This window comes from Strix aluco, chromosome 7, assembly GCF_031877795.1.
Source record: "Strix aluco isolate bStrAlu1 chromosome 7, bStrAlu1.hap1, whole genome shotgun sequence".
Classification (NCBI taxonomy): Eukaryota; Metazoa; Chordata; class Aves; order Strigiformes; family Strigidae; genus Strix; species Strix aluco.
In genome coordinates, this window is record NC_133937.1 from 26,243,840 (window position 1) to 26,269,131 (window position 25,292).

Here is a 25,292-nt window from a genome sequence, read left to right on the forward strand (position 1 = left end):
CTCCGCCCGCCCGCCCGTTCCCTGAGGTAACTCCCTCTCCTCAGTCCGTTGTTCCCGCTCGAGCGGCGCGGTCCCGGCAGCGCGGCGGGGGGGGCCGTTAGGCCGTGGCGGCCCGCGTCGCTCCTCCCTGCGGAGGTAGCAGCTTCCCGCGGCGGTTCCTCTGCGCGTCTCCGAGCGGGGCGGCTGCGGGCGGAGCGGTGCGGACCGGTTGGGGCCGGTTCCCCGCGCAGGCGCAGGGCCCCGTAAACAGGAAGCGGCGGCGGCCCGGAGCGGCGGAGACAAAGGGGTTGTGGAGAGAGGAAAGGAGGGACTCGGGTTGGCTCGGCTCGGCCCAGCCCAGCGAGCGGGGGTCCTGGCGGCGGGCGGCAGGATGGTGCAGAAGGAGGGGCAGGCGGCGTTGGAGGAGCCCCAAGGCAGCCCCAACCCGGCCGGAGTGCCCGGCGCTCCCTTAGAGCCGCCGGGCGCCGCCGTGGGGCCGGTTCCGGGAGGCGAGGAAACCGACACCGAGACGGAGACCGCGCTGGGCTCCCGCCGCTTCCTCTGCGGCGTCGTCGAAGGTAAGAGCTCTCGGAAGGGGTGTCCGATATTCCTGGGGGACTGGGGGCATGGAGGTCGGTGTTCTGGGGTGGCGGGGAGCTCGACGGTATCCCCGGGAGACTTGGGGGTATTTGGGGGGGGGGGGGTCGGTATCCGGAGGAGACTCGGAGGGAGGGCTGGTCCCAGCTGGTGCTGCGGCTCCCCGTCTCCTCCCCCGGCTCGTTGCGACGCCCGGAGGAGCCCGCTCTGCGAGGAGGGTGGTGCGCGGTTCTTGGCCAGGGCTCCCTCCGCTAGAGAGGGCTGGGGGGCGGGGAGGAGCCGCGGCTCCCGGGCGGGGCTGCTGCCCCTGGGGCTTGTGCTGGAAACTGTTGGCTAGTGCCCTGTGATGGCAGCTGTTCGTTGGGGCCAGGGCAGGGCTGGCACCCCCAGCGGGCCCATGATTCCTCATGGAGGCTGAGGCAGTGCCGTGGCTCGCTTGTAGTACGTGTGCAAAGGGGGAGGTAGGAGGGAGTGAGAGAGGAGCTACTGTGCGATTATCCCAGCTGTGCATGCTCTTCCTGCGCGCCAGAGGCTCGGATTCAGTTTCCTGGGTAGGGAGTAGGTGATTCCATAGACATCTGTTCTGAAATTAATATTAAATGCTCCCTGTTCTCTGAAGTGTTGTAGCTTACCAATTTAATTGCACTGTGGAACAGTTCTCTTCTGTCTTTTGGCATAGTTGCAGCATTAAAAGGTTTGAATTGTTGCAGAAGCTGCAGAATAAAGGGACTGTCTTTGCATTTCTCAGTAACTACAGAATTTATCTGCATTTCTGACAGGTCAATTAAGGTAGATGGTTGAAAGCCAGCAAGAAAAATGGTTTATTCCCAATATAATAGTTGGTTTGGAATTGTTCTAAATTCTTGTGGACTGATATTATTTCTCTAGCTATAATGAATCTCCAGTAGGTGAACAAAATTATTAACAGATGGAATGGAGAGGGAAGCAGGCAGTTTATCAAAGTCAGTATCTGCCTTGCTTGCAGATTGCCTTTTGTTCATATCTTAAAAAGAAAAGACCATTTGGCTTCCGCAAATGTCACTGTGTGAAGTGCACTATGCCCAGTTAATGCCTTTAGTTTTTAGCACTTACCTAGGGCTTAAATACAGTCAGCATGGAGAGAGATGTCTTGTCTTTAATAGATTTAATTCTGTGAAGATAGTTGCCAGATTGAAGGTTTTGGAGACAGATAATAGTGAGCAGAAATACAGATTGTAACAGCATGTTGTCTCATGTTCCTGCCAATACACCTTGACCATGGATCACCTGTTCATCCAGGTTTATATTGGAACAACTGTGTATACCGTAATCATTTATCATCTTAGTTCATTGCTGATTGCCTCTGTATATATTTTGGTGCAGGTGTTCTTGACTGCACTGTGCATAAAACAAAGCAAGAAAATGGCCCCTGTCCAGTGAAGCAGTCTAACACTAGTTAGACCAGTCTAACATTAATATGTGTACAGGAAAAAAAGGAATAGGGGAGTGTTTAAAAAAAAAAAAACCCAAACAAAAAACCCAACAAAGAGAAAAGCAAACTGTTGTGGTGAATGAGGTAAACGGTAATGGGTGAAAACATCTGTCTCTTTAGTGACTCAAGAGAATTATTGGGGTAAGTGAAAAACAGGGATTAACTTCAGAAGTGTAGATAAATACTTAAACATAGTGCAGTGGTTAACACAGACTGGAGGTATGGTGAGATTAAAGCAATGAGATGGAGAGTTTGGATCTTTTGTAGAAAGGCAGGAGCGGGAGTTGGCTAAATACTGGGTGTGCACTCTAAGAATGTGAAGAGCTTATGATGGATATCAAATTCATTGTTTTGGTGAGTAATAAGATAGTACTGGATGCAAAGCTTTGGTGCTCTTGCCTCCAGGATATTCCAGTGATGGAGAGCTTGGTAACTGGGATGAGGTATCTGGCATGAGCTGTTGACTTTGTGTTCACCTGACACACAGTCTTGAGGGAGTAATAAAAAACAGATCGATTTTTAGCTGGACAAAAAGATCCAAGAATTGCCATCAGCTGGTGACATTAGTAATCTAAGAAATGTGGTGACAGATAGAAAACTATTGCTTTGGATTAGCATGTTCTTTTCAGTCCTATTTAATTAGTCTTTGTTACCTGATTTTTTTTTTTTTAATAGTAGGCCCTTGCTCTGCTTTAGGCTAGTAGATCTGAAACAGTAATATCATAGGTAAAGCAAAAGTGTTCTGAAGGAGTTATGAGGCACGGGTAGTATTCATTAGGTATCACAGTAATTCATTCCTTTTGTGGGTTGTTGAGCTTCCTCGGGGCAGCATCAGTCAGAATTAGGTAATGCTAGTGAAAATGAGAAATTTCTTCTGGGTGAAATAAACTGAGAGGCTTTCATGCCTTGCAACAGGCTCTCTTGCTTGTTGCTCTGTTTAACTGTCCTCAGTTTGTCACTTAGCAGTTTGTGAGGAGTAGTAGTTATTCAGCTTTGCCACTTCGTGGTGCCAGTTAGTCTCGGATCACTCTTTGAGAGACTAATTGTTAAAACTTGAGCCTGCTTTAAGCTGCTTAAAAAAGCATTGCTTATGTAACGGGTAACTGAAATACTTGCTAATATACGGAAAATGCTTCAGTTGCATCAGTTTTGAGTTTTGGAAGGTTGTAGGAAGGTGTGTTTGACCTCTGTGAGACCAAATATTTACAGATTTACAATGGTGAGTATCTCTGGAAATTAAGATACTGTCTACCTTTTGAGCTGGTGTTCTGTGTGGACTTGTGAGCTTTGTGTATTAGGAGCATCATTCATCACTGAGTGGCCATGCTGTTTGAAAATAAGAGCTTAGTTAATTTCAGTGTTATTTTAGTCTCTGGTCTTTGCACAGACTGCCAAGCTGAAGCTTTGTTTTGAAGTGCCCACTTGTGGCTGAACTGTTTGCACATAGGTCTAAGTGAATTTACTTGACTAAGAGTGCATTGAAATTGCTTTTTAAAGTATTATGTTTCTAAAATGGAAGGATTAGATTTAAGAAGCAGTTAAAATTTCCATGGAATTCCATTACTTTGAGTATACACTATTCTAAAATCACTTGTGTAGATGCTTGTATATGGTTATTCAAAGACATAGTCTTAGGTTGCAAAGATTTGGGAATTGTAAGATGTCAGCTTGCAAGTTAACTTTGACAAGGAGCCAGTTAAACTGAATAAAAGGAATGACATCCTAAGCATTTTGTTGACTCACTTGTGCATTTTTTTTAATTGCACATCATCTACCTCAGTATGTATTTATATACCCTGTGTGTGTATTTAGCATTCTAATCTGTGCCACTGGTTAAGCATTTTTGAGCTGGTAGATACTTTCAGGTGTCTTCAGTGTTCACATTACAGTCAAATCTATTTTGTAGCTGTATGGAGTGATAGTTTAATTAGGTTATGACTGTTCAGTCTGCTCTTATAATAATGCTGACTTGACTTGTCAAGGGCATATGCTCAGGAATACAGTTTGGATTCTGAAAATTAATTGCTTCAGTGTCCAAAATTCTAAGACCTTAGATCATAAGAAATGAAATAAGTTATAATTGCATTTTAAATTGAGATCACTTTAGGTTATTACACTTTCTTAATGCTGTCTAACCAGATTTTTTTTTTTTTCCTTTCTGCTTTGGGAAGATTTTTGATGAATGTAGCAGAAGAGGAAGAAAATGGTGGGTTGTAATATAAAATTTCATGGAGCAGGCATAATCTAACTGGATAATTTTAATCTTGTTTCCCGTAGGATTTTATGGAAGACCTTGGGTTATGGAGCAGAGGAAAGAACTTTTTAGAAGGCAAGTCATGCTTCCTCTTACTGCAGCACATTCCATCGCAATATAATCATAATCTCCCACTTAAGCCTGGAAAGAATTATTGTTCTAACCTAGAGCAATTTTTTGCCTAATAATCTATATTCTTGGGGACTTGTATTCATCTTTCCATCTTGCCTAAACTGAATTTGTCCATTATCAGTTGTGCATAAGGTTATTATGACTTAATAGTGTAACACAATGTTCAGTGAAGAAAAATAATAAGTTAGATCAAGTAAAAAGTAGGCTGTTCTCTCGATGAAGGCTTTTTTCCTATGTTTGTAGACTTCAGAAGTGGGGACTAAATACGTACCTGTATGCTCCAAAGGATGACTACAAGCACAGGATGTTCTGGCGAGAAATGTACTCTGTGGAGGAAGCGGGTAATTGCCTTTATTTCTCCTCTGTGTTTTCTATAAATAGACTTTTGAATGAATTGGTCGTTACTACATATGCTTGTGTGTTTAATCACAGTAGCCATTTCCAAAGGTGAGTGGAGACCTGTTCTTAATACCCTGCAGGTGTATTTAGTGGAGCTTTGGTTTTACTTCTTTTAACTATAACTCTGCAGATGATTCCTAAAACTGCTTTTAAGGCTTTGTCTTACAAGATTTACTTTTTTCCAGGGAAAGATTGCTCAGAATTATTCCTCTGGCTCTTGAACATCTGGGTCATATTTTGAAGTAGAAATTATTTGCTTCAGAAAAGAAAAAAGATTGATGAGCGAGTAGCATGCCCTTTTCTGTGATTCATTAAGTGCTTGTCTCACTGAAGAGAGTACCAGTTAGAAAAGCAGCTCCTGACTATTTAGTCAGAACATAAAAGACCTGTTCAGCCTAGTGTGGGGCTTTTTATCCACCTCTGGCATTTATGTGATCTGCAGTGTTTTATTGGCCTGTGGGTATTATCGTTTTTCTTGGGTGAGGGCAAAAATTATACTTGCTCGAAATTAAATAATACTTCTTGGAGGCCACACTGCAGAAATATAACCTAAAGGGTACTGCAAGATAATTGCCAATAACAAAAATTGTTAAATATTTTAAACATGATTATCTTTATTCATTGTATGGAAGATTAAATTTCAAGTTTGTTTTAAAACAACTACTTCTTGTATACTGATGTTAAAAAAAGCCCTTTTTCATGTGCCCCAAGCTTCAGTCGTATGAGTAGTATGTGAGTCAGTGTCATGCAGGGTGATATCTTACTGTGTGGGGAAAAAGTGAGTAATAGTTGTAGAACTCTTGATGTGCAATCTGTAAAACCAGACTATCTGCATTTGCCTTGCAACATTGAGATAAAGTTATTTTTCATGTTAAAATTTTTTAAAGATTTGAAAACTTCTCAATACAAGGACAGATGTTATATTCCTTTTGGCATAATTTCTGAAAACTTTTCCAAATAATTTGGTGCTCTTTGCTGTGTTAGTTTTAAGAAATTTTGGCAAATTATTATATTTATTTTTAATTATGATAGAAGAGGCATCTGCGTTTATAATTTACTTGTAATGATGTCCAAGATATTTATTTTTTAAAATTGTTGAATCCTTCTGCAATATTTGAATTTGATTTCCAGAGCAGCTAATGACTCTAATATCAGCTGCACGAGAACATGAAATAGAGTTCATCTATGCAATCTCGCCTGGACTTGACATCACTTTCTCCAATCCTAAAGAGGTATCCACATTGAAACGCAAACTGGACCAGGTAAGTGTGACACACACATACACAACTTCTATGCTCTCCCAATTGACTTCTTGCCTTTGTCCAAAAGCTGTTACAGAGTTAGCTTTTTTCCAGCTTTGGATTGTTAAAACTGGAACAGATTGCAGGTCTTTAGAGGTCTAATCTTTGAGAGAAGCAGAGCAGTGGGTCAGAGATAGACATTGATTGTGACTAGATAACAAAGTCTGTCTTGCCTCCCGTACCTTCTCTCCCCCATTCCTGTAGTTTGGCCTTTAAGATAGATTAGATTTTCTAACTCAAACTGTAGAATAAAAAAAAAAAAACCAAACCTTTTGCTCTTGTCTCTTGTATTAGGTTTCCCAGTTTGGTTGCAGATCTTTTGCACTGCTGTTTGATGATATCGATCACAACATGTGTGCAGCAGACAAAGAAGTTTTCAGTTCCTTTGCTCATGCTCAAGTCTCAATCACAAATGAAATTTATCAATATCTAGGAGAACCAGACACATTCCTTTTCTGTCCTACAGGTAAAATGAGATGAATCATTTAGTTCAGCCTGCTATCTTGCTGGTTTAATATTTAATCACTACTTTAAGGAGTATTTTTGGGGTTGTTTGAAGAAATTGACTTATAAAGAAAGGTTCAAGTAATTCAAATATATGCAGAGATTTTGCCAAATCTACACATCTCTGAAAGGCTCAATGCCAACCAAAGAAGGGAGTTTGATAGAATGGTTCAAGAAGTTTGAACTAAAAATTAGGTTAAAAGAAGACTTCTGTTTGACTTGTACCAAAATCTTTTTGCTTCTTGATCTGTCTAACTGTTAGTTTCTTAGAATTTTCTTAAGGTAGAGATACAGCACAGTCTGTGCTCTCTTATGTCATTGGTACCTGTTTTTAATAAGATTACCAACTTTTACTAGTCACTGAGTTGTTTTATTTATTAAAAAATAAGATGACTTGCACTCAGGTCCAATCATTGCTTTTTTTTAAATTACATGCTTCCTCTAATACCTGTAAGAATATTGTAAAGGAGAGAGGATCACTATGTTCAGTGGTGTGGATTGTTGAAGGAAGATTGAATTCAGTAGCAATGTCATTGTTAATATTTTTATCCCCTTATACTGTAGTAGTTTGGTTCTGTTGCGGACCTCCTCTTTAACTTTAAAGATACATATGTTCTGGTGTTAATATCTTTAGGTATTTGCACTTCATAATCAGTCTTAGGGTTTCTGGTTCTCTTGCATATTGTCTGCTGTAACCTGCCCTTCTATTTATGGTCTTTATTAGTTTTTTTCTAATTTTGACATTTTAGTAATTTTAAATAAATTCTCTGCCTTTTCTAATCTTTATGCTAAGTATCATTCATAATGTCATTTTTATTTTATACTTTAGACTTTTGGGCCTTTCTTGATTAATTTTATAGGTGTTTCTTTTTCCCAAATGGTCATATTCTCTCAGTGTGTTTGTGAGACGGTTGAGTACGTTGTCACGTGCATGCACCCTTCTACTAACAGTGACATTCTCTTTCCCTGTGCAGAGTACTGTGGAACTTTCTGTTATCCAAATGTTGCCCAGTCACCGTATTTACGGACTGTAGGAGAAAAGCTGCTCCCTGGCATCGAGGTGTTATGGACAGGTAAAAATTGCTTGGTTGGTTTGTTTGGTTTTGTTGGTTTTCTTTAATTCACTGTTGGTGTTAAAAATGATTTCTCATAAGTATTTAGTAAAATAAACTGCCCAAATACTTGGGGATTGAATCTTCAAGTATATGCAAAGCCCTCCTGATGATCCTCTTTCCCTCTTAGGTCCAAAAGTTGTATCGAAAGACATTCCAGTAGAGTCCATTGAAGAAGTTTCTAAGATCATCAGAAGAGCACCAGTTATCTGGGATAACATTCATGCTAATGATTATGATCAAAAGAGGCTTTTTCTTGGGCCTTACAAAGGTCGGTCAACTGAGCTCATCCCTCGGCTAAAGGGAGTTCTGACCAATCCAAACTGTGAATTTGAAGCCAATTATGTTGCTATTCACACTCTTGCAACCTGGTACAAGTCTAACATGAATGGAGTGAGAAAAGATGTGGTGATGAGTAAGTATGTGTAATTTTTTGCTGGGATCTATGCTTAACCATATAAGTCATGCTGATTTTTTTTTTAATGATTCTAGCCTTTCTTCACCAACTGTTTTTTTTTTTTTTTAAGATCACCTAACATTTTCTATCCCATAAGTAAACAGCAGTTGCCTGAAAGATAACAAGCATCTGGATTGTTTTATTGACTTCTTAGGAAGTATCTGCAGTACATGCTATCAGAGAATTTCTTAGTCTTGAGAGGTATCTGTGGTTGTATAAAAAACACTCTCACCAAGCAATTTTAATGCCCAAATTTGACATAAATTTCTATGGATTTGATTTCATTGAAATAGAAGCAGTTCAGATCAAAAGAGAAATTCTGAATGCCAGAATGTCTAGTTTCTGCATGCTGTTTCTGTGTTGACGTCGATGGTGACCATTTTGTCTAATTAGGTTGTAATGTTTTGTCCTTCTTTGTGAAGTAAGGCTGTTGGAGAGTTCTTGAATGCCTTATCTGATGAGACTTTTTTTATTTATTTTAAATGAAACTTGCATGATAACTTTTTTAAACTTGTCTCTGTAGCTGATACTGAAGACAGTACAGTTTCTATCCAGATTAAATTGGAAAATGAGGGGAGCGATGAAGATATTGAAACAGATGTTCTCTACAGCCCACAGATGGCCCTGAAGTTGGCCTTAACAGAATGGTTACAGGAATTTGGTGTGCCTCAGCAATACAGCAGTGAGTGATTCAGTATTGTTCTGGGGTTGATTAAAAAATGAGGTTAAATGTTCAGTACTTGCATTTATATTAAAATTATTTTACAGATCCTGACAATTTGTATACTTCTCAGTTGGAAGTATTCTCTGCCTTGCTAATTGGGGAAACAATAATAAAGAAAGAATAGTGCTTGCCATTTTGCAGCATGCCTGTAGTGCCCTGACTGATCAGCAGAAGCAGCCCTGATGTATGATTCTTTGGCACATCTGACAAGACAGGAAAGATCCTGGGTCTTGCTAGTCCCAGTTGTTACTGGACTTCCACAGAACCTGAGAGAATAGGAAGAATAGTCTTTTTTTTAAAGTGGGTGTTAAATTATTGTAAACATTAGTTCTGGCCCAGAAGAGTCTATGTTCTTGCAGTTGTTTAAAGGTGGCTTTATTTTTCTGAGTTTCTGTCTGTGGAAACCAGCTGGGTTCCTTCAGCATTGTACACCTTTCTTGTAGCAATGGGGGCTTGGGATCTGAGGTAAAATATGTTTTTCTCAAATGTGGGTTTGAGGTGGTCACCCTTCTCTGATAACTGGTGGGGGAATGGAAGAACCTCTTCTCCTCCCAACTGTGCTCTGGTACAGCTATCCTTTTGAACTGCTGTAGGGTTTTGGGTCTTTCTAAAACTCGACTGCAGCAAAAATATTGGGTGAGGAGTAGTAATTAATGCATCATCTTCCTCCATTTTCATGTAATAGTTTAGGTTGGACGGGACCTCTTGATCTCCTAGTCTAACCACCTTGCTCGAGCAGGGTGAGTTAAAGCAGGTTTCCCCAGACTGTGTCCAGTCAGGTTTTGAATGTCTCAATTTTCCCTGGGTTAAAGATTTTTTTGCAATTGAAATATTTAAGCATTGGTCCTTTTATTTTGAAGTGTGCTCTATATCCCAATGCAACTTTTAACAAGTCAGTTGATGCAGAGGAGAAAGGTTAACTCTGAGAGCTTTTTATTCTGATGGCATAGTCAGAAATGTTGCTGGCAGTGCGTAAATATTAATTAATTTTCCTGACTTTTTTCCCCATCCTATCTTTGTGCACCAGTTATGCAGAGAGGGAACTTGCGAAAAACAAAGTCAGTAGTTAGAATTACAGTGACAGAAGTGAAAAGGCAAAGGTACCAAAAGGAAGTTGCACTGATCAGATGCTGTGGCAACAGATTCATTTATGATTTGCAGAAGTTGCTGATTTGAATGTTAGATGGCAGATACTGAAAACTCTAAACTTGTTTCTTATTCTCAGGTAGACAAGTTGCCCACAGTGGTGCTAAAACTACTGTAGGGGATGTAGGGCCTCTGGTGGCACCATCCTCTTTAAATGCAGCAACTGTGGTTACCACCGTTTACCAAGAACCCATCATGAGCCAGGGAGCAGCACTGAGCAGCGAGTCACCGGCCCTGGGAAAGGAGGAGGAGAAGAAGCAATCTGATGAGGAACCAATGGACATGGTGGTGGAAAAACAAGATGACGCAGACAAGAATGCTAATCAGATACTGACAGATATTGCCGAAGCCAAGATGGCGGAGGAGTTGAAACCAATGGATACTGATAAGGAGTGCATAGCTGAATCAAAGTCCCCAGAGATGTCTATGCAGGAAGACTCTGGTAGTGACATTGCCCCTATGCAGACTGATGAGCAAATTAACAAAGAACAATTTGTGCCCGGGCCAAATGAAAAACCTCTCTACACAGTAGAACCAGTGACTTTAGAGGACTTGCAGCTTCTTGCTGACTTGTTTTACCTTCCTTATGAACATGGGCCCAAAGGTGCACAGATGCTGAGAGAATTCCAGTGGCTCAGAGCAAATAGCAGTGTTGTCAGTGTTAATTGCAAAGGAAAGGATGCTGAAAAAGTAAGTGTGAATCTTGTTTTTTCTCCTTTTAAATCAAAATCCTGAGCAATGTTATCTGTTGTCTGTAATAAAAGCTGGCGTTGTACTTCCTAGGACCTGAAGGGTAGTGTGTAACTAACCACAGATCACAGTAATTTTTATTCCTCCAGCTGAATAAAGCCCTGTAGTGCCATTTAGCTATGAAGGCAGTCTGGTGTCGGCATTTGACTGGTGATCCCTGTACTGGCCTCACATCTAACAGCCATAGAGAATATCCGTGAGTCCTGTGTGGTGGGGTGGTCTGTGCTAGTAAAGTGAAGTAATAAGTTGGATACTCTTCCTCCATATGTAGAGTACCTCGCCTCCTTAGAAGGTTGTGTTTGATCTTGTGGATCTTTTGCCTCTGTTCATAGATAGAAGAATGGCGTAACCGAGCAGCCAAGTTTGAAGAGATGTGCAGCTTGGTGATGGGGATGTTCACTCGCCTCTCCAATTGTGCCAACAGGACAATCCTTTATGACATGTACTCCTACGTCTGGGATATCAAGAGTATTATGTCAATGGTGAAATCTTTTGTGCAATGGTTAGGTAGGTGCATTGGGAGCCATTATAATCCCAGATAGTGTATCTTTTTTTTTTTTGTTTTTAATTAGCCCACGGGGAAAACAAAGTATTAGGCAAATGTGTTTCCTTGGACATGGGGTCTGGTTTGACCCTGTTTTAAGGGTTTTCCTGTCTTGCTATTTGAAGCAATGCTTGCTGTGAGTTTGCTTTGGTCTTATAAGTGAAGTCTGCTGGATGCTTAAGATTGGAGACCTTGATTTTCTTCTTGGGCTAATGAAACTTGAATCTCATCTGACACGTAAGTGTTGACTTTAACTTACTCTTGACTGAATGCACACTGGACTAAGCCTTGTAACTCCTTGGGTACCCTGGGGTATGATTGGAAATGACACTACGAAATGTGACCACATCAGCCGTCTGCTGCTTGCTCTGTCTTGATAACATTATTGCTGTCTTCAACAGAACAATTGCAGAAGCGACCTTTCAATGGGCCTGGCCAAGAGGAAGCCAATCCTCCCAGCCCTTTGCGCATGCGAGCTTTAGCATAAGGCTATTCTGGTGCAAAATAATTTCCTTTAAATACTTTCCAAATTGTTGATTCTTTTTTTGTTAATTTTATTTTTTGGTAATGGGTGGAAATTACGGAGCTCTCTAGACAGATTTAGTCTGAGACTTAAACTGTCGAAACAGGGTTTTTTTTTCCTTTTTTTTTTTTAATGTGTGACGTTTTGGTGTTTTTGTTTTTGTTTGTTTTTTTTTCCCCTGAAATATTTTTGAGGGATCCTAAGTTGGCAGATAGCACCAGCATGGCCTGGGTAATTCTAGTGACCTCATTTCACTTTCAGGTTTCAATCCAACTGTAATGAATGTGCTGTGGACTTGCTTGACATACACAGCAGGCAGCAAAGCTGGTGGACTCACGTCACACTTTTTGTAGCTGTCACAAACCTCACAGTGGTTAACCATTACACAACCTTGGTCTAGTCCTAGTGTTTGGATTGTCTTGAAATGATACTCCACACTGGCAGGTTTAAGCAGGGACAGAGAAGACCTGTTAAGTCAGTCCGTGCTCAACAACTTCTTGTGTTTTGTGCTTATTAAATATCTGATCCCTGTATGGATGGTTGATATAGAAGAAGAGCTTTTAAGGCTGCCTTCTGCAAAGTGCAGAGAGGAAAACTTGGCATCATTGTAGTACGTTAACATCTCTGCCTAATGCTATTTAAATGCTTTAGTTCGTGCATTTTTAAGGCTGGTGTAACGCAACTTCCCCAGCTTTACTATTCTTGCTGTATGTGGACCTTTAGCTAGCAAGAATGCTCTCTTTTTTTGATAACTTAATCTGTTTAAAACTCCAGGCCAAAACTCTGTAAAGAGAACAGTGATTCTTGTAATCTCTTAAACATTGAGGGCCCAGCTAAAGACTGCACTTCAGAATTATCAGATGACCTACAGATTTCAGCTTGAAATTGTCTTCAGTTTTCAATGTCCTGGTAAAGTTGGGTTCAAGTCTTTAAATGCATCAAATACTTGGAATAGTTCACGTTATAAGCCAACTTTGTATATACTAGCTCTGTCGAGCTTTGGCACTCTTCTATTCTAGCACTCAAACTGGTATTAAATAGTTGAAAAAATAAAGAGTTCTTAACGTATACAGTTTAATACTCTTGGGCTAACAGTGCCTCTGTGAGAGGGGATGTTTTTGTCTTCAGCTTGCATTTTATCACTAGTGTAAATACATATAAAGCAAAGGTCTTTGATAAAATACATCATTATATAAAGCTAAGTATGTTACAAATCCAAACAAATTAGTTCTCACAACGGTGTGCTCAATGGTCCACTGAACGTTCACTTTCCTCACCTCTCCTCCCAAGTCCAGCTAGCATTCAGTCCCTTAAATTAGTGTGGCTGTACAGTACTATGGATTACTAATGACTTCTATTGTCTTCTTCCCCATTGTGTACAGATGGGAGAATCCTCAGCACAAGTTTCTACTGCTATTGGATGGACAGCGCCAGATGTTCGCAGCGCGTCGTCATTAATTTTTTAAAATGGAAAGGTTTTGTCTGTGAGGCAGCTCAGATAGATTAGATGTGCAATAGGCATGAACTGAAGTCACATTTGCGCAGCGACTAAGGCATTAACTATGTTTTTCATTTATACAGCTCTTCATTCACGCAGCTCTTTACTGTAATAATTGGAAGTGCTAGTTAAGTTGTAGTCTCAAAGGACAGACAAATACTGTCTTCCAAGTTATTGACTAAATCTCTTTGTGAAGGGTATCTTTGTACGTGAGAATTCTAAAATGTGGGAGTAAACCAAATTCAAATTCTGATGCTTGGATCATTTCTGAAATTTACTATACTTAGGGTAGTTTGCATTTAACATATATTCCTAAACTCTCATGAATGTCAAACTTGGCACACTTTGGGACTCTCTGACTAGCACAACATACTTGTCTGTACTGATCTGAGACTGTTACTTGAACAGGAGGTAGATTGCTGTCCACAAAAGGAAAAGAGTATTTGCGCTGCTCATCTTGTCAGAAAACTAGGCGGGTAATTGAAATCTCCATTCCAGATACCATGCTTTTTTTTTTTTTCCCCCCCCAGAGTTGTCATTTCTGTTAGTTGGTGAAGGCTGTGGCGCCTTGCTGGCGGAACAGTACTAAAAGTCAAACAGCTAATAGAAGTTTTTCTAAAGCAGGCATAAACTAAAGCTGAGCACTTCAGTGGGCCTGCTGGGGCTGATTGATCAGCAGGGACCCTGGTGCACCTGATATGCTTGAGGAGGAAAAAGATCAGAATGCTAAAAAGCAAAGGTAGCGTTATCTTGACCAACAGGGTGTACTAGTTAAATTGTGAGTTAATTCCATTTAACGCGGCTTAGCTTTTTAATGTGCCAGCAGCATTGTGAAGGTACGGCCTGGATTGTGTAAATCTGTGTAGTCTCTTGCAAGAATAGTGTTTCATACAACTGTCCTGGCTGCCTGAACTGTTCCAGACTGTTTGCATATATTGCCAGTCCTAGTTCTCTGACAAGATTAGAAACAGTCATTACTAAAATGTGACTTCAGAAAGGTCCATTTTTTTCAAGGGGCTGTGATAATGGCATTTGTTTGATCTAAAATTTACGATAGTAGCTATTGAGCCACGTGGCTTCCAAGACGTCATCTTTTCATAGATGAAATGTATGTTTCTGCCACAAATACACAAAAAAAAAAAAGGTACAGAATGTCTGGGAAGCTTACGTAATTGCACATGGCACCATTCTTGTGCCTTCTGGTCTGGGGTGAGGTGTGTTATCTGAATCACCTCACCTATTCTTAGGCTGGTCTGTTTTAGGTAATGAAAAATGTGGAATACTGCAATTGGTGCACAAGCACAAGATCTTTATAAATCATACATTATTACAGCCTCCCCCCAAGCCCTGGATTCTAGCTCAGTTAGAGAGCTTTTTCCACAAGTGTGTGTTAGCTTTTTGGACATGTTAGACACCCAGGAAATCCCCCTTCTCGTAACATTCTCCGCTTGGATCTGATCTCAACAGGGTGTCGTAGTCAATCTTCAGCACAGTTCTTAAGTGGAGACCAAGAACCCTGGGCCTTTAGAGGTGGTCTAGCAGGAGAGTTCCAGGTATCAATATGACTTCACAACTGAATGACATTTTCTTTGTTTTATGAGAAACCTTTTGTTGCACATCAGAGGTCTGGAAGGATTGGTCTGCCGAAGGCTTTCTGGTCCAAAGCCCATTAGCCTTACAGCTTGGTTTAAAATAATTTTCCTCCCCTTTCTACAGTAATTTCTCAAGGAGATGCTGCCTGTCCCACGCGCATGCGAAGCGCAGCGGCTTTAGTTGTACATTTCACATTGTTTCTTTGCAGGTCGCACAGCATTTTTATCTGCGCCCGCAATTGCACAATGCGCGCATGCTTGTCTGCCGATGGGAATTCCATGAGCAAAAGAGATAGTCATCCAAATTTTGGTTCCTCTCTAAATAAAGCTGTAATGCGCTTTGTTGCAAATATTTCAATTGGCAAATATTCTTAAATCGCTGTTTATACCATGTTCAGATTTGTTCATGGATTTTTCAGGCGCTATACTTTTCCCCCCTCACAGGTGCTCTGCGCGCAGCAAATTGAATCAGCGCATTGCTTTTGGGATAAAGCGTCTCCTCTGGCCAGTTAACCCTCTTCAGACCAAACCTTTCCTCCTGACATTCTATGTTCTTATACAGAGACAGTGTAGATATGATTGGTAAAAAGTATTTTAAAGCAGATAAGATTAACAGACTCTTAATGTGCTGTTTCAATTGCATATTATAAAACACCAATTGGATATTTTCTATTCAGATAAGGTCTTTGCATTTGTAAAGCATACCAACCCCACCTTCTTCTGGGGTGCCTGCAAGTAGCAAATGTTAATTTGGGAGTCTGCAGTGCACACCCAAGAGTGATGGGTTTTGTTGTTCATACAGTCATATTAAGTATTTTGTTTTCACAGCGTTTGCTGCCTATTGATGGGGCAAATGACCTCTTTTTTCAACCGCCTCCGTTAACACCCACTTCCAAAGTGTACACCATACGACCCTACTTTCCTAAAGATGAGGTAACTGCTTTTGACACTTGTCACTGTCGTTGTTAGTGATACGTTTCCTGTTGTGGCAACACTGGTTACTGCTGAGTCCCTTCATTCCCTAATGAAACAGATGTCCCTGTATCTTGCACAAGGCACAAATGCAGTCTCCCAGGAAAACTGAAGTTAAGTGACTTGCCTACGGTTCAGCAATGTGCTGTGCAACAGTACAGGCATACCCACATCTTGATTCCCAGTCTTCCACCCCACGGCCTTTAAATCTATGAGTGCTTCCCCTGTTTCTGAAAGGCAAGTTAAAATTGTTTGCTGCTGGAGGATGAATTTTCGCAGTGGGAACACATGCAATGGCTTAACCTTAGGGGGAGTGCGTATATCTGTTCACTCAGTAATTATTGGGGTGACTGCTGATATTCTCAGAGCTATATGGGCAGAACGTTGATACTGTGTCCAAAAATGTAGTTGTAAAACGGGATGATATTTCAGCCATTCTTACTGGTTTAATTACAGTTGTAAACTTTTTGGTCTCATTTTGAAAGGGTTGTTGTCAAATCTGTTTTGGAGTGTTTGATACTTTGCAACCAGAAATTTTGTATTAATCTTTATCAATTAGAGGGGGGTTTCATTTTTTTATTAATATCTGTGGTGTAGCCTTATTCTTATTAGCTTAGCAAGAAGAATACTTGAAACTAATGTATCAACCAACAGTTAACACTCTTTATGTGTGCGCTTTAAACAATGTAAGGATTAATGTAGCTTGAAGTTTGCATTTGTAGCCACCTTGAGATGAAACGTGTTTCCTTTGAAACATACCTATTTAGGTTGAGTTTGCAGCAGCTCAAATGAATCCTGACTTTGAAGCCAGTCAGACAGGGCATGTCGTTTACCTGTTAGTTCTAGGGTCTGTCCTGTGCCATTCTGGTGGGCAGTAAAGCAGCCTTTTCCATACCTCAGTGCACCACTGTACCTAAGCTGGTTTGTTCCTTTGCAGGCAATGGAACTGATATTTCTGAGCCACCTGAACAATTGGTGATGCAGCTAAACATGCAGTCATAAATATTTCTTCTGAGCAGGAGTTCCCTTTTTATAAAGGGAGGCCATAAACATGTCAAGCGCAAAGCCTTTTTATTGAAAAGCATAAAGTTTCTTATTTAAAGTGTGACTGATACAAGTTTACTCTTTAAAGAGATTCAGCTGAAAGCCTTTTAACCTGCAGAAAGTCAGGGTGTGTCTGTCCTTCACAGTGGTTAAATTATTGCACTTGAACATTAGACATTTTGAAAAGGGAGTTTGTAGCAAGATCTGCAGTGAGTGTTTGGAATCTGGTGCTGTTACAAGGTGCAGGAGGTTGACCTCCTGCCTTGCCTTCCCGGCCGTTGAACTTAACCACGATGTTGATGGGCAACTTTGAGTTACTTTGTGGGTGGGGAAGGTACATCCTGTCTCATAGATGGGTACTCTTGTTCTGTGTAACTTAAGGGCATGTCTGTACTAGTTTACAGAGGAGCTGTTAATGAAATCTCTCAACAACTTTGTTTTAAGCTTTTGAATGCGACTGACTTGAAATCATCTCTTCCCTCCTCTTAGGCATCTGTATATAAGATCTGCAGAGAAATGTATGCTGATGGAGCTGATCAACCCTTCCATAGTTTACCAGATTTAATTGGAGACAAGTATGTATTGGGAATGAATGACCTACAGACATGGTTCTGAAGGATGAAGTCCTGACGTTGTATTTAATTTGAATTTTTAAAAGTGTGTGTGTAGGAAGAATGCAAAGAACATTAGGTTTTTTTAAAAAAAAAAAAAAAATCTGCCCTCTGCAGGCCTCAGGAAATTGGTGATTTGGTTTGTTAAAGATACAGTTCGTTAACAGCTGTGGCTCAGTTGATGCTGTGGTCATCTGTTGTGAGCTGCTAGAAAAAAGACTTAGCTGAAACCTCTGCATTATGAAACCAGTGCATCATAGTATCTATTTCAGATTTTGTGAGACTATATTGTGAGAGTGTTCATAGTCTGTAGTTAGTCTCTAGTATTTTTTTTCCAACCTAATGTAGTTCTTCAGATAATTGAAATCTCTTTGAGGACCAATCTCCCAGCAACTGCCTTGAGTTTCTTCTGAAATACATGTTATAGATTACCTGTACCAACTTTTAAAAAGAATATGAAATGACAAGTGAGATAAAGTTTAAAAAAAAGGTATTAAATCTGAGCTGTAAAATGAGCTGCTTTGAGCATTTTTTTTTTTGTCTTGAATGTTCAATTTAGATAGAACTTTGTAAAGAGGCTGCTCTGTGAGTGCCAGGAAGGTAGTTAAGGAAGGATTTGTAACTGGTATCAAAAATTACCCAGAAGAGAAGATGGAAGAACAAGGAGGTAATGTCAGCAGAGAAACTGAGGGCAAAAGGTGAAGGAAGTTTGTTGTCTCTAGTGAGTCAGAAGAGCAGTGTGTATAGAGTTAAATTGTGGGATCATGAGGTGCAGATATTGCCCATAGCTGAGTTTTGACAGCCAATCAGTCTGTTAATGCTTTGTAGGAACTAATTCCGTGACTGGAGGACTCTGTCACTTCTTTGGATGACTGTAGAGTCTCCTTCAGAATACCTGAAGAGCATGCTTGCTCAAAGTGACCTTCTTTTGACTGAATTTGGACACTTCTTTCTGCAGGTTAGTAGGAGGTCTACTCACCCTCAGCCTGGATTACTGCTTCGTCTTAGAAGATGAGGATGGCATATGTGGCTATGCTTTGGGAACGGTTGATGTGACTCCTTTCATTAAAAAATGCAAAATGTCTTGGATCCCTTTCATGCAAGAAAAATATACTAAACCAAATAGTGACAAGGAGCTGTCTGAGGCAGAGGTTGGTATAACCCATGAGATCAGAACTGTATGCTGAACTCTTTCTTTGCAAAGCAGGTGTTTGTTTTTCTTTTGCATTTTGAGCTTCCATGTAATTCAGTTTTTGTACCTTTCTGAATTCTTTGATGAACACGGTATCTGACATCTTAGAAGGTGACAGTAAAATTATTCACTGCCAGTCAGATACAGCTGTGTGGTGTAATACACCCATGAGGTATACTTCAGTAGTAATCAATGCAGTAAATGTAAGCCACCTTAATCTAGAGAAAATTACATTTGGAAAATAAAGATTGCTGCTGCTTTGTTCTCCTGTGAAAAGACAAATTAGTTTCCCTGTGCTTAATCCCCTGATAGTCACATCAGTTTAAGTATGGAAAACAAATTAAAGAGCACTTCGTTTTGATGTTAAAATCTGAGCTATTTGTGGAGTGTGACAGCTGTAAATGATGCAAAACAACATCCCACCTTTAGCAAGTGCTAAAAATCAGTATCTTGAATTGTTTTTGTAAGAAATTAGAAAAATCATGACACTGAACTGTCAGAAATAGTGAAAAGTTTTAGCTGATGAATTCTTGTCAAGGAAAGAAGTGTGTTTAATACTAAGAGGTGCTGGTCCACACCTGCAAGTGGAAGGAGGTGTGGACAAAGCTGTAGTAGAGGCAGGCCAGAAGCACCACTTCATAGCCTTTTTTCCTTCCCTCTCAAGAGGGATAGAATACTTTCCAGAAAGTATTCTCCAACAAGTCATCTGACTAGAAATGCTGGTGTCACACTGGTGGGCCTTCTAAGGGAATCCTTGGCTGGTAAGGACAGGGCAACAAAACAAAAACCACCAGCTTTGCAGCAAACACCAGTGTACTGGGGCAGGTGTGACTAGAAGGTATCTTAATAGCTCCACTACTGCTATTGAAGTGGAGCTAATTCTGCAGTCTGTAAGTTTTATGACTTGATTTTTTTACAGTGCTGTGCTTTCAACTGTGTGTGTAGATTCAGATTTTGAAGCAAAGCTGATATGTATAAAGATACCAGATACTAAACACAGCAAAGCTGTAGTAGGTACGGTAAAGAAGGGGCTTTGATTTCTGGAAGCTTAAAGCCAGACTTCAGAGAGAAAGCAGAAGGTATTTTGTGCTGATAAACTAGCTTTTCCATTGAGAAATTTAAGAACATTTTTTGCTGTTGGTGTATTACCCCAGGGTTTATGCTGCTGGTACAATATCTTAGAAAAAGTCTTTTTCAAGACTTAGGAGCTTGAGGGATGTTCCTTGGAGTACAGAAGAGCTTGTGGTACTATGAGACAGATGCTGTACCCATTTAGCCTTTTGACATGATAAAGGAATGTAGAGAATATTCAATAGCTGCTTAGAAACCACTGTCATTGAAGATCAGGTAGGGAAAAGTTTGGGTTTTTTTCTCAGAATAGGATTGATTCAGTTTCCTTTACAGACTTTTTACCTCTTGATAATCTCAGTCTCCACTTTGGTTTGAAAAGCTCCCTTTCTGTACTTTTTAGATAATTTGATTCAAATTGTTGACTTCTAATACAGTTTAATTGTTCTCTAGTTTACTTAAATACCTCTTGAGCCACAAACTTTGTAGTAGGACAAGTAAAATCTTTTGTTTCACAAAAGAATCATCCCGTCCTCTGACTATTGTTTCATCTTGTCGTGAGCCTGTCTTGCAGTTTTGTCTAGATTCCTGTCAGGGATGTTCTTCTGGTATCTGCTTTTCCTGAGACTAGTTACTACTGATCACAAGAGATGAATGCATCCTGCCTCTAACTGCTCTTTAGCTCCACCTGTACCCTACTCCTTGATAACCCGCTTTACTTCTTGTAGTGCTTGGTTGGAAGAAACAGGTATCACCGTTGCCTTGGTGCCTGGAAGCAGCGTGGCTAGCTTTGAACACTTTCTGTGGGATTGCGCCTGTTACAGCTGTGATAATGAAAAGCCCAGAGGAGCAGGTGTGGTTCTGAACCTGAAGTAGCTCAACAAGTTCAAAATAGTAACTTCAAACAGCGACTCTCCCTGCAAGAGTTTGGGAAATGGCAGTTCATAGATTTTAGGGGATTGTGTTTAAACCTGACTTGAAAAAAAAAAAAAAATTAAAAATGGGGATTGTTAATGTTACAGTTCCTTGTGTGATGAAGTCCTAGTTTGGGTGGTTGTGACAGTGCCTTTCAGTTATACATGAAATGAAGTTAGGTGGCTTGTTTACTTGAGCCAGTGCTCCTTAAAGGTTCAGTAACCAGCAGGGTGAACGACTTGAATATATTTCAGATTTGGCTTTGTCTGCTTCCATGTTATCTCACTTGTTTGTTCCGTTCCCATGAGTTGCATGAAGTTAACATCTGATGTCATATTCCCAAAGATCTTCCTGGGTGATGGCAATAGTATTTAGTGATCAACTTAATCCTTTAATCATCAACAAGGTTTATTTCAAACTAGAGACGAATTTGCCTTTGTAGGGGCAAGTAGTCTAAGATAATTGCGTGGATATTGGAGATGTTTCCAGTTCTGTGCTGTGAACCACAGAACACGTGGTATCTGTGCCCAGACTGTTGGTTATGGATTGGCTTATGGGTGTTCCCACTTGAAGTGTGGGTCACTGACAAACCATGCGAGGAGTCTTGCATTCCTCCTTTGGTGGTCTGAGAAGCTTCTCTAGCCTGCCTTTTATCTGGAGTACAGAGAGGAATTCAGCAGGTAAGGAACAAAGTGGCCATCAAAAGTGTAGTTGAAAAGCATGCTGATTTGGAGGTATATTCCGTGAGCAAAGCAGCCTCCCTTAATAAACATGAATTAAAAGCTGCATAATGATTAAATGTCTGCTTCCCATATTCTTTTCAGAAAATAATGCTAAGCTTCCATGAAGAGCAAGAAGTATTGCCAGAATCATTCCTTGCCAACTTCCCATCATTGATAAAGATTGATATCCACAAAAAAGTGACAGATCCAAGTGTGGCCAAAAGTATGATGGCCTGCCTGCTCTCTTCTCTAAAGGCTAATGGTAAGCTTCTTGCACTCAAAACTCCTTGTTTCCTAATCATATGTTAGTTCTAGGGTGCAAGGCAAACTTGAGATGGTTATATTAACATACCGTATTTGCATGTCAGCCTGAGATACTTGATTCCTACCATAGCTGACACTCCAGATTTAGGTAAATAATTTAAAAAGCTTTCAGATAGCTAACTTCTGCTGCTGTCTTCTGTAGAAGATAGCTTTTCACTTTAGCCATTATCCTGCAAATTAGAAAATAGGAAGAACTGAAGGAGCAGTTTGGCAATGAGAGCACACATTTTTACATCTTGAACAATGCACAAGTGTTTATTTCCCCTGCTGGCATTGATAATGATGCTTTTTTTCTTATCTGTGGCAGTGTGCACTGGTGGGTAATTGCCAAACCTTCAATATGGGGAAGTGCTTGGCTGTCTGCCTTACTGTGCACCTGAGGTTCACAGTTCCTGTGCACGATTTGGTGCCCTCTTCTAGCGCTATTTTCTGAGCCAACATCAGTGTTTCAGGATGCTTTTATGTAAAATACAAGGTGTGCAGGGGGTATGTTCATTCAGACCGACAAGACGTCTGCAATCTGCAGTCCCTTTAGGGAACAGTCAGCTGTGTTGCCATGAATTTGGTCTTTTTTTGGGCAGTGTGCTCCCTATGGAATTGAATCAGTGATTTCACTGGTTTTAAATGTTAAAATAGGTGTGAACTCTAGCAATATTTGATGTCATGCTTTTTACAGTAACTCTCCTCCTACAATGTTTTGTTTCTTTCTTCCTTCTTCAGGCTCCCGTGGGGCTTTTTGTGAAGTGAGACCAGATGATAAAAGAATCTTGGAATTCTACAGCAAGCTGGGTTGTTTTGAAATTGCTAAAATGGAAGGATTTCCAAAGGATGTTGTTATCCTTGGAAGAAGCCTGTGAAGTGTTTGACAGCGAACTGTTCCAGTACTGTAGTCCCTTAACAGCTGGGCAGGTAGTGGTGGGGATCTTCATATGGTCTAGCTGCACAAAGCCAGCAATAAGCCAGCTTGGTAGAAGGGGCTATGCGAAAATCACCCATCACACGTTCAGACTGTAATTTGTTGGAAGAGGATAATGCTGCTGAAAACATTGTTTTAACAAAGAGAAACTTTATCCTCTCCTGGTCCTGTGTGAAGTGCCAAGGAATCTTGCATGGGCTATAGCTTCTCAGAGGAATCCCTCTCGATCGGTGCTGTGGTTGACAACAGTTCTCTGCATTCATGTGTCAACAGAAAAGTGCTCTCTGTCAGAAGTATCTATCAAGATGCAGGGTCTTTCTCTGTCCTAGAGCAGGGTGTGCAACTGGAAGTTGCAGAAATGGGAGGGATTGCTTGTGTCAATCAGCAAATTTAAAGATAAGTAGCTACAGTTCTGTTTTTGACTATCTTTATGCTTGTTGATAAAGCAATGACCCGTTGTCACTTCTAATGACCATTGGTTCAAGCTTTGTGCTTTGTTAGGGACAAATGTGCAGTGGTCTGTGGCAGAAGTCACTTAATGACAAACTTGTAAATTTCAGTGTATATAAACTTAGCTGTACGCTGACTAACTTTTTGTTTACCAGTTTTTGTAACTTTTTCTTTTGAAAAGTGAAATGGTATAGGTCCAAGATGGCACTTTTGAATAACCTAAAACCACAATGGAGAATGAATCTGTCCTCAGCACTGACCTTTCTTATTGTGCCTCGTATCCAGGGCTAGAAACTGACCATCTCGGGTAAGGAGAGCGGGTCCCACATGATCCTTTGGTCGGCAGTTTGTCACTGCTTGAGGTTATCATCATTCTCTGGGACTGAAACAGCAGTTCACAGGGTGGTCTGCTGAACCCGTTAATTTTGGTAATATTCGCAGGGGATTGTGGATAAAAGATGGTGAGAGGGAGAGAGCTGGCCCACGGCTGGGATTTGTCCTTGGAATAGTCACCATGTTTCAAAGCCTGTTCGTACTAGTTTGAATATATCAGGGTCTTCAAGTCCTGCACATTTGTATCAAATAACTTTTCTATATGAAATGCCACAATAAGCACATTTTTACACATTATTTAAATGGTTACCTACTTTTAAATGTTCAAAGAGTTTAATGTTTTTACCCAGGACGGACATGTTTGGCTATGGGATGGAGCCAGTGTGCTATGGGGTCTGGTAGTGAGGTAGTTGAATCATTTATGAAATTGGTATTTCACAGAGGTCCCGGTGTCCCAGATACGTAATTGGCCAGTGGTATACACCTTGCAATACCTTGCTTGTTTCACTTGCTGCCATCAGCTGTCTTTATCTTCCTTTTTTCTTTTCCTGGGTTTTTTTCGGTGGTGTGCAAAGGAAGTTCAGTTCCTTTTACAAGCCTCTAGCTGCATAGAAGTTAGGCAACCTATAATGAATGGCATTAAGACAGCAGTAACGTTGTCTGCAACCTGTAAGGAGATGCTGTGTTTGGCCTTCTGGTGCCGTCACATGCAGGATGGGTTTTTTTTTTCCTTTGCAGAATGTGAACAATTTTTTTAATGCGGTAGCGAAGTATTTAAGTTGAAACAAGTTCATTTCATTTTTAGAGAGAGGTACGGGGTTGTGCTATGGGGTTTCATGTAAGTCAGAGCTGAATGCCACTAGTTTTTATACAGCTTTGAGTGCATGTTGAGTAGCTGATACCTTGGTTTATCAGGTGGGAGAGTTTTATTTCTTCATGGATACCAGAGTCAACTTATTTTATCTGGATGCATAACATGACAGCATAGGATGCTTGTGGCCTTATTTCTTGACTTTTAAGGAGTTGCCACATTTTCTCTCCCAGTGACTCTGTTATTATTATAGAAGTTAATTGTATAAGCCTATGGAATGTCAGGCCAATACCATCATTCTAGGATTGTAAAGTGATATGTTGACATATCTTTCATGGTTATGAATTTTCATTAAGGTTGGAATGCCACTTTCATTAATCTGTTTTTAGATCAACAGTATCTGTAGCAGAAAAAAACGACCTGTAAAACTGTATTTGAAGACCATGCGAGAAATAGAATAAAAATTGAGAAGTGAATGTAAATAAGAAATGTGTGTTTTGTGTGTGAGGTTCCAGAACCAGAAGTGGTTCAGCAGCGCATGTTACATCACACTTGGTGTTGGATGCCCTTGGGATCAGCTCGCAGAGAAACTTGTCTGGTTTTTTGGTGGTGGCAGTGTGTTATTGCCGGTGCTGATGCTTTTCAGAGGCAGGTATTCAGGGACCCTTCAGAAGTACTTGCCCCAAAAATTTTTGGGATGGCAGTGACCTTTCTTATGGCACTCCTATGAGTAGCACCGGTTGAACTTCACCTGTTTTGTCAAAACCATTTCTTTCAAAGGTGGTCTTCAGTGTCTGGCAAAGCCAGTGTGAGCTATGTTGCAGCAGTGCTCATTCACCCTTTGTCACATTTTTCTTTTTTTTTTTTCCCCCCTCCTTGCTGGCTGCTGGATTTAGGAGTTGCTGAAACCCAGAGAGCCTGCCAGCAGAAACAAGGTGAGAGATGATGTAA

General features: G+C 40.6%; 1 protein-coding gene across 1 annotated transcript; it reads left to right on the forward strand.

The window, feature by feature from the left end:
* OGA (O-GlcNAcase) lies at nt 1-24,830 on the forward strand. The gene is made up of 16 exons (XM_074831121.1): nt 1-557; nt 4,325-4,376; nt 4,677-4,774; nt 5,964-6,094; nt 6,428-6,599; nt 7,612-7,710; nt 7,880-8,164; nt 8,730-8,888; nt 10,156-10,766; nt 11,159-11,333; nt 14,859-14,944; nt 15,812-15,916; nt 17,489-17,574; nt 18,569-18,761; nt 21,610-21,769; nt 22,552-24,830. The coding sequence occupies exons 1-16, from the start codon at nt 371-373 to the stop codon at nt 22,686-22,688; spliced, it is 2,736 nt and encodes a 911-aa protein (XP_074687222.1). The 5' UTR covers nt 1-370; the 3' UTR covers nt 22,689-24,830.
* Nucleotides 24,831-25,292: the final 462 nt, after the last annotated feature.

Excerpts from the sequence above, each read along its gene's own strand:
- OGA (XM_074831121.1), top strand. The coding sequence starts at position 371 with ATGGTGCAGAAGGAGGGGCAGGCGGCGTTGGAGGAGCCCCAAGGCAGC. Across the intron at positions 558-4,324 it reads CCTCTGCGGCGTCGTCGAAG|GATTTTATGGAAGACCTTGG; the intron begins GTAAGAGCTCTC and ends TGTTTCCCGTAG. Across the intron at positions 8,165-8,729 it reads GAGAAAAGATGTGGTGATGA|CTGATACTGAAGACAGTACA; the intron begins GTAAGTATGTGT and ends TTGTCTCTGTAG.